The 9762-nt window shown below is 41.8% G+C and overlaps 1 protein-coding gene across 7 annotated transcripts in view; it reads left to right on the top strand.

The window, feature by feature from the left end:
* The window catches only part of poln (polymerase (DNA directed) nu), a 115542-nt gene that overhangs the window by 56275 nt on the left and 49505 nt on the right, over nt 1-9762 (top strand). For all 7 annotated transcript variants that reach the window (XM_042070244.1, XM_042070238.1, XM_042070239.1 and 4 more), the window contains 2 exons: nt 5274-5331; nt 7753-7830. In XM_042070244.1, coding sequence (XP_041926178.1) covers nt 5274-5331; nt 7753-7830 — 136 coding nt within the window. The remainder of the gene's footprint in view (nt 1-5273; nt 5332-7752; nt 7831-9762) is intronic.

The following is a 9762-nucleotide window of genomic DNA, read 5'->3' as shown; positions in this document are numbered from 1 at the left end:
ACTTAATGAAGATTTACTGGGGTCTTTATGCCTCGACTGTTGTTTATGTTGCCTATAAACAACAGTTCATGTTCATAGAAACATCAAGGTCACTAAGACATAATATATTTCATACCTGTGTTGCAGCATGTAGCCTAGGTGTTTGCTCGCCTCCAAACATAAACACGCTGAATTGATCGGTTCTCAAGTGGTTCTCATTTGCATAAAGTTAAACTTTCTTCAACTTTGTTTCGCTCATTTCGCCTTAGTGTTAATTTCGTCAGACGAGACGAGAGGAAATATGTTCGTCAACGACCTTTTTTTTTCATGACTAAGACGAGACGATGACGAGACGGCAGTAATGTCCTGAAACACTGACTAAGACTATCTTAAGATGAATTATTGTTGACGAAAAAAGACGAGACTAAAATGTTTTGCATGAAATAAGAACTAAGATAAAATCTCTCTTCATTTTCGTCAACAAAATGAGAAGACAGAATATCTAGCTGTTACGTTTTCAAAATATTCCGAATGAGTTCATACGCAACAGCTTTCCTGTAGGCTAGTCTACGTGCTGTTGCTGCAACCCTGTGGCTGCAACACGAAACTACATGGAACAAGAACATTGGAGATTTCTGCCAGAGTTAGCAAACTAACTACCTAAGCTTTATGCCACAATGCTACATACCCAGAAGTTGAAGCTTCTCTCATACAAATTAACATCCACCAGAATGTCCATACGAAAATGTTCATCATGTAATGTCAATTATTTAACTAGTTAGACTGATGATGCAAAGTTTGCTAGCAAGTAAGCTAATATGGAAAGTTCGCTAGCAAGTTAGCTATGGCTAAGATGGAGAGTCTGTTTGGGGAATGTGTTGTGTTTGGGCGCATATCGCCATCTAGCGAGGCGGAGTAAAACATTAATACTTTGGTCTACGACAGTGTTTCTCAAACTTTTTCAGTTTCAGGACCACTTAACTAACCCTAGCTAAAAAAAAAAAAAGATTAGACCTACTTCAACAGTAGCCTATAATTAGTCTACACTATAGGCCTACTCACTGAACCACCTTGCTTATTGTCTTTGCACTTTGCTTATTGTGTGGATTCATACTGTATGATTTAAACTGGCATATCTTACATAGACAGTGTTGCAGAACTGTTTTTACATACAAGTTGGTTCAATATTGCAAACAACTCATCTATATTATATTTTACCACGTCTGCTCGCGGACCACTTGGGATAGCTTGCGGACCACCAGTGATTCCCGGACCACACTTTGAGAAACACTGGTCTACGAATATGACAGTGGTCCAGTCAAATCTTTTACTGTCTATGGTCAAATCCCAGCCGAGCTATAACTGTAGCTCGACTTACCTGTGCATGTAAACATACTGACTGACAAAAAATCAGAATGAGTAATTATAACAGACGAGTAGCCCTGTGGACACACAATATTGTTGGAAAATTGAGATGTGTGAAACACTATTTGACTCAAATGGTAATCAGAAATAATTTGTTATAAAAAAAGACTAAAATGTGTTGACTAAAACTGACTAAGACTAAGATACCTTTAGTTTTCTTTTGACTAAAACTAGACTAAAATGACTTTTAGTCGACTAAAACTTGACTAACAAAAATTATATTTGAATGACTAAATATGACAAAGACTAAAAAGGACATTTCGTCACAAGACTAAGACTAAGACTAAATTAAAAATAGGTGACAAAATTAACACTATTTCGCCTCCATTCAACCTCAATGACAGCGGTGCGAAATTTCGCTGTGTGGATACCTACTGTTAGAGTGGGAACCCTGTATCTGAGTTTGGCCACATAAACCTAGCAAGATTTGTGGATCTGTGTTGAATATAGGCAGCCTAATCCCCTCATGCAAATTATTCTCTGTTGAATCCAGATTTCACCTAACTTACACATATACTTTGTTCTGTACTTCACCACATTAGTTGGAGAAAAGTAAACAAACCTTTTGGAGAGGTGTCAGTAGTTAAATCTAATTTGTATAGTGTGTTCTTAACTCAGATTTTGTCTAAGAATAATACTAAGAAATATGTTCATCTGCTTTAGCTCCCGACTGTAGTTGGATCATTATAAAATGCTCTAGGACTGATATTACCAGACAGGAACTAAGAGACTAAACACCATTCAGTTTAATGGCAGGTCGTCAGCAACAGGCAGACGCTAGATACAGCTTCAGTCTAAAGAGTTGCAGCTTTATTTAATGACCAACAGTTCAAACTATGCACAAGTCTGCTTCATTTATTCCAGATGCTAGATACAGCTTCAGTCTAAAGAGGTGCAGCTTTATTTAATGACCAACAGTTGTTTAATGACAAACCGGAGGGTTGCCCGTTCGAACCCCGACCAGTAGGAACGGCTGAAGTGCCCTTGAGCAAGGCACCTAACCTCTCACTGCTCCCCGAGCGCCGCTGTAGCAGGCAGCTCACTGCGTCGGGATTAGTGTGGGATAAATGCAGAGACCAAATTTCCCTCACGGGATCAAAAGAGTATATATACTTAGACTTATACTATACAAGTCTGCTTCACTTATTCCAGACGCTAGATACAGCTTCAGTCTAAAGAGGTGCAGCTTTATTTAATGACCTATGCACAAGTCTGCTTCACTTATTCCACTTCGGTTGCCAGCTTCTTTCGTCCAGCTTCTAGATGTTCATCTGTGTTTTCACTTTCTCTCTCTGCCACTCACATTCCACACACCGAGTTGGAGTCACACCACGAGACACTGCCCTTTGCTATATGATTGATATTTTGTTGACTTTTCTGCTGCTGTACCATGGAGGACAGACCAATTATGGGTTCTGTCCATCATTTTTGGTAGATGTTGTTTACTTGTTTATACCTGGAGACAACCTGATACACACACACACAGTCTCTCTCACACACACATCTCTTTTACAGTATACCTCCCTTCCTGGCTCTCCATCTTGTTTTTTCCATCCCTCTCTGTGCCTTTCCTGTTCTTGCTTTCTCTGCCATTTTTTTGCTTTGTTCCATGCACTCCCTCCCCCACACCCACCCTCCATTGTTTATGCTGATTTACACACACACACACACACACTCATACACAGAGAGAGACGGGGAGAGACACTCTGTCCCCTGACTTCAGATCAGACATGTTGGCGTCATGCATGTATCTGTGGCGATGAGCAGCAATGACTCATGTCTGTTCTTTTCATGTGGGGTCAGGTGTGTGATGATGGGGGTCAGTCCTCTGGTTTGTCTCTTCTGTGACACTCCTGTCAAATCATGACCACCTGAGGAGATGTGTACGTGTGTGTATGTGTGAGTACTGTGTGTGTGTGTGTGTGACTACTGTGTGTGTGTGTGTGTGACTACTGTGTGTGTGCGCGCGTGTGCGTGTGCGCGCGCGCGGGCGGCTGAGAGAGAGAGTATATAGAGATGGATATCAGGTGTGTGTCCATGTGTGTGTATGTACATGGTGTGTCTCCTGTCAAGCACATACTGTACGTGTGGGATTGGGATTGTTGGTATGGGTGTTTTATTTGTGAGTGCAACTTGTGTGCACTGTATGTTTGATACGTGTATGAGAATAAGTGAAAGTGTGGGTGTAGGACAGAGAGAGAGAGAGAGTGTGTGTGTGTGTGTGTATGTGTATGAGGTTATTCTTTAGTGGGCTGTATATTAGTGGGAACTGAACTGATGAGCTGAGAGGAGGTTGGCATTGAAGGTGACCTTCCTCTAAGCGAGAGCCTGTAACATACACACTCAAACTCCTCAAACTCTGATACACACGCACACTCACACACACACACACACACACACACACACACACAAATACATACACATATACAAAGGCAGACTTAGACTTGTAGGCAAAAACACGCACACACACACAGCCACACATACACAGCACAGAGATATTGTACAAACAGACAGAGGAGCACACACACACATTCACACAGAAGGGGAGGATAACGAAGGTCAAAATCAAATGATCTGACAGGGCCTCACAAGTGTGCGTGCGTGTGTGTGTGCGTGCGTGTGCGTGTCTGCGTGTGTCTGTGCGTGTGTGTGTGTGCATGTGTGTGTATGTTGCAGAGAGATCTGGCTGACATCTGAGACATTGACAGTGCTTTGATTCCGTTTTGGTGCTAAAGACAATGTCCCGAGGCGTAAGGGTCCACAGCAAGGCCTCAGCTCACTCCAGTAATTTCAGCATCTGTCATTCATTCATCCCTGTCTGGGCTAGGCTAACTTCATGCAACACAGTGCAACAGATCCCTCTAGCCCACGTCATCCTGTTGACTATTGTAATGCTTATAAAATTGTATAAAATTGTAAAATAGTTATATATACAGTATAGATAAATAGACTTATTCTTGCACTGTTGCACTGTTGGACTTACTCATTTGCACTATTACCATGACCACTATCACCGTAACACTCACTCACACAGAGCACCTTACCTTACCTTACTATGCACAGAGAATCACAGGCTCAGTCCCTGCCTCAGTCATTGCAAGCGCCTCTTGATTGATTAATCACCACTATGTGGATACTGTTTTTAGAATTTATTTAGATTAAGTGTTAGTTAGTATAATTTGTATTTTAGTATATTTAGTATATTCTTTATCTTCTACTGTCCTTATTGCTTAGTTGTGTTTTTATATTATATACTTTTAATGACTTTTTCTGCTGTTAGTGAATGCGTGTGTGTTGTCTGTATGCTACTGAGACCTTGAATTTCCCCTAGGGATCAATAAAGTATCGATCTATCTATCTATCTATCTATCTATCTATCTATCTATCTCTATCTGCTGTGCTTTAAAAACCTCAAATTGTGGATGCATCAGATCAAGTTGTCATCAATCAGTCAGCTAGAGGCAAGCCAAAGGCAGCTGTGGAGGGACGTGAGCATAATCTCTCTTAGCATCTCTGTCTTAACACCCAGCGTGACAGTGGAGACGTGCCGAGATGGTCTGCTGTGTGGACCCGATGTCCCTTTTTCAGAAATCTCTCTTGTCATCTAATCTTGCCTCTCTCGTTTCTCTTTTCTCGTTTCTCTTCCTCTCTCCCTTAACATTGACTGAAATCGGCCTGGCTGCCTGGCAACATGGTGCAAAAGCTTTAGTGAGTTTTTGTGGGGAGTGTGGCTAAATTTAACCCTGTTAAGCCATGCAAGCTTTTAGTTGATGTGTGTGTGTGTATGTGTGAACATTTTAACACCTGTCTGGAAGTCCATTCATTCCTCTTGTTACTTTTTTTCTTCTTGTGTTTTCTTATGTCTGCAGAACTTCCAGGCGCTGCCGAAACAGCCCCTTCAGATCACCAAGAAGCAATATGTCCATGGTAAGACTATTTACAAATGTGGCAGTGTGTGTCTCTATCTCTCTCTCTTTCTCTCTCTCTCTCCATCTCTCTCTCTCACACACACACACACACACACGCATGCATACACACACATAATTTTTCATCCCAGGCTACCAGTCTGACTGCAGATTCTATAACTGTAACGTCATCCATGGAAACTGTTGCCAAAGAAGAATCATCAGCCATGTCAGCATGTCACCCTCTCTCTCTCTCCCTCTGTCTCTTTGTCTCTCTCTTTCTCCCTCCTTAGCTGTTCTCTCTATAGTAATTATACGTGTGTGTGTTTTGTGCTCTGTGTATTACAGGAGTGTCCCCCTGATCACAGTGTACGAATGATAAATAATATTATTGCAGAAAGTGCCGTTAACATGAGCGTACCTTCCCAACATCCGAAGGGCCAATAATTCTGTATAATGACCGCTGCAAAAAATGAATGATCGCTGCCAATAGCAACAGGTTTTTTGCTTTTTGTCTTTCATATCAGTCTGCGAGTAGTTCGTTTACTTATCGCAATAGAACTTGAAAGTGAAAGTTAGCCACTAATACGTTGCTATGCAACATTGTATGTTTCAAGTTCTATTGGTGTGGCGAACTATTTGTTTCTCAGCGGAAGCGGGAACATTTACATCTGTTCATTTAGCAGATACTTTTCATGCAAAGTGACTTACATCATTTCTATTACAAGAAGTGACAATGACATTGTCCCCGGAGCAACTTGAGGTAAAGTGCCTTGCTCAATGGCATAACGGTGGAGGCTGGGAATTTAACCCACAACTTTTCATGCTACTGCATGCTAGCCCAGCTCCTTAACCACTTTGTCTTAACCACTTTGTCTTAACCATAAGTCTTTGTGATTTCATTTCAAGTAAGTATGCTATTTACAGAATAATAATTACAAAATAAGTTTAATGTGACAGGGTGGTAGTTTAAACGAAGAGGCGCAAAAAAAAGATAATAAAATATTTACCAAAAAACATGATTTTATTCTGAACAAATATGTCTAACGTCTTCAGGAAAATATATTTAATTCTGAAAATAATAAATAAGGCTTAATAAGAATATAACATTTATTTTAGATGTAAATGTCAAGTCGGTCAACCTGGACACCTGGAAATGGAAGGAATAGTATTTTCTTGTATACCCTGTTAACAAGAACCCTTAAATTATTAGCTTTAGGATCACACTTTGGCTATAGTTTATGCCTTATGCATCTCATCAAATGTTGTGGACGCAAAATGGCACCCGTTTCATATAATGACCCATTGTCCGCCGGTTATTATCGTAAAAAAAAGAATGACTCTAGACTCTGTCCTATTCACCCTGTCGGTACTTATTTTCCGAAAATCACCAGAGGACAATATATTACCCTTTACATAATAAATTGCACTTATATAGTAACTTTTTTGAAACTCAAGGTTGAGTGACAAAAGGTCAGGAACATTTTGTTTGTAAACAAACAAACAAGCAGCAAAAAAGGGGAAAAAAGTGGTAAGATTATGCAGTGGTGGAGAAGGAGAAATGTTCATGAACAGAAAGGTCTTGAGATGTGACTTGAAGAAAGGAAAGGAAGAGCAATCACAGAGGGTTTGAGGAAGAGAATTCAACATCTTAGGGGCTATGGAATTAAAGGACCTACCACAGACAGTCTGGTGGGGGGGACAGCAAGGAGATTTTGCTTAGAGGATCTGAGTGTGAGTGGTCAGGAGATCTCAGATGTGTGGAGGAGTAGGGTTATGGAGGGCTTTGAAAGTAAGTAGGAAGAAAGAATTCGGGACAGATTTGGTAACCAGTATAGTTGGGAAAGAGTTATATATTTTGATGGCCATTGGTAGGATGTAGTGAGAAATTTGGATGTCATCAGTGGGGCCCAAGAATGGAACCCTGGTGGACACCACGTATGACGGGGGAGGTGGAGGACTTGTGTGGACCTAGTGTGACAAACTGTTGTCTGTTAGTGAGGTATGACCTAAACCAGTGCAGGGCTACGGTATGTCTGAGATACCAGTGGATGACAGATGGGAGATGAGCACATCATGATTGAAAGTGTCAAATGCAGAGCTTAAGTCCAGAAAAATATTGAGTGAAGCAATATCAGCAGTCAGGAGGAAGTCATTAATCACCTGCAGGAAGGCATTCCATGCCTAAAGTACCTCAAATAAGCTACAAAGAGGAAGATGGAGATGGTCTGACCGGCTGACACAGAGAGGCTGGATCTGAGTCAGGCTTCTTTAAGATGTGTGTGTGTGTGTGTGTAACTGCTGCAGTTTTGAGGGCAGTAGGAACAACACCAGAGTTGAAACATGACATGACAAACAGGTCATTTTAAGATGAGGGTTATCACTCTGTGTTGTGTCCCTGACTGACAGCTCTGATCTGTGATGCTTGTATCGGATGTTTCAGGAAAGGAAGCAGAGCTTGTGACCGTACACCCTCGCACCATGTTCATTCCCCGGCAAGGCTGGACCTTCCTGTCTGCAGGTTGGTGTGTATGTTTGTGATTCCCTTTTTGTGTGTGTGTGTGAGTGTGAGTGTGAGTGTGTGTGTGTGTGTAGATCATGTAAATGTGTGTCTGTCTGTATTTTTTTGTCCTGTATTCTTTGACTTGATTTCTTTTATGTGTATTTGCATCTGTGAAAAGTGAGGTAGAGATTTTTATATATTTTTTAAGTGTTTGTGTGTGTGCCTGTATATGTATGTATGTGTATTGTCTGTGTTAATGTGTGTGGGTGTGTGTGTGTATGTATGTGTGTGTGACATTTGCAGAGTTTAGTAAGTGGTGTTAGATGGTTTTCCTCCAGCTAGACTGTGGTAGACTGGCACGTATCTGCCTCTCCCTATTGGCTAGGGCAAAGTGAGTGCTCTGCCATTTTAGACCGTGTTTTGGGTGTGTGTGGAGGGCACTGTCTGTCTGTGTGCATGTGTGTTTTTGTGTGGCTGTGGGGTGGGTGTGTGAGTGTGTGTGTGTCTGTCTGTCTGTTTATGGGGTTTGTGTGAAATTAATTCGCTGTGAGTGTGTGTGTATATGTGTGTGTGCGCTTATTTGTTGGAGGGGAAGGTTATGTAAGGGGTTGAAACAGGGACAGTTAAACCTGTGTCTAAAGTCAGCCCTGGCACTCGGGAAACAGACTGCCCTGTCCTCAACTCAACTGGTGTGCTGGACACAACCCAGTGTCATGTCGCCCTCTTTCTGTGTGTGTGTGTGTGTGTGTGTGTGTGTGTGTGTGTGTGTGTGTGTGTGTGTGTGTGTGTGTGTGTGTGTGTGTGTGTGTGTGTGTGTGTGTGTGTGTGTGTGTGTGTGTGTGTGTGTGTGTGTGTGTGTGTGTGTGTGTGTGTGAGAGTGAGTATTCATGTGACCCAGAAATGAGGAGGTCGTATAAACAGGGCCTGATATCTCCAATAACCTTGCCTGGAGTGGCTCAGGGGCACTTGATGGGCATGTGTGTGTCTGTATCTACCCGTGTGAGGCTGTCTGACTGCATGTTATTTGGCTAGTGTATGTGTATAAATGTGTGTAGGTTTGTGGTCTATGTCCTATTGGTAGGAATTTTGGGAGCGTATGAATAGATGAATGTGTGTGATGGTGTGTCTGTGCATGTGTGTTTGTGTGTGTGTCACGGTGGTTGTCTTGTCAAATCCGATAAGAGGAGATGCCCTGCTGCTTCTTGCAGTGCTTTACCAGTGTGAGACAGGGAAACGAGGACAGTGTGTGTGTGTGTGTGTGTGTGTGTGTGTGTGTGTGTGTTGTGTGTGTTGTGTGTGTTGTGTGTGTGTCTGAGAGAGATTGTCTGTGTGTCTGCCTGCCAAATCATCAGTTTTATTTATTAATATGAACAAACACAGAGACACACAGATCTAGACTCCCCCTAACACACTCCATCAGTCAGTGTGTATTCTGTCTCAATTCGTCTCAGCTCAGTCAGGAGTTACCATCCCCTCATCTAGACCTCAGAAAATGAATTGGCCATTGTAGCAACAAACATAATTGAAAATATTGTGGTTACACAGACAACAACATTTATAACATAATTTCATTATAGGTGTAGTCTTTGATCGTAATTAATTATTGGTGATATTTACAGCCAGTGAAACACACTCTTCACTTCAGAGCTACACAGAATCAGCGTTGTTGATTGGCCGGAGGAGTGTATGGTTCTGTCCGAGCCAGGATTGTGCTGAAACAAGCAGCTAGAGCCATGTGAGGGGACTTCATCACTTAGCTGTATGAAAAATGGATTATGCACTGGATTATTATCAAAGCTATCAATAGTGTTAATCCGTTAACAATACTAAAGACTGATACACAGACATCATTACCCTCACCCTTAGTGTGTGTGTGTGTGTGTGTGTGTGTGTGTGTGTTGTGTGTGTTGTGTGTGTTGTGTGTGTTGTGTGTGTGTCTGAGAGAGATTG

The sequence above is a fragment of the Alosa sapidissima genome, chromosome 18 (assembly GCF_018492685.1).
Source record: "Alosa sapidissima isolate fAloSap1 chromosome 18, fAloSap1.pri, whole genome shotgun sequence".
In the NCBI taxonomy this organism is placed as follows: Eukaryota; Metazoa; Chordata; class Actinopteri; order Clupeiformes; family Clupeidae; genus Alosa; species Alosa sapidissima.
Note: the sequence above shows the minus strand (reverse complement) of the source record. Positions and strands in the feature narration are given on the sequence as shown.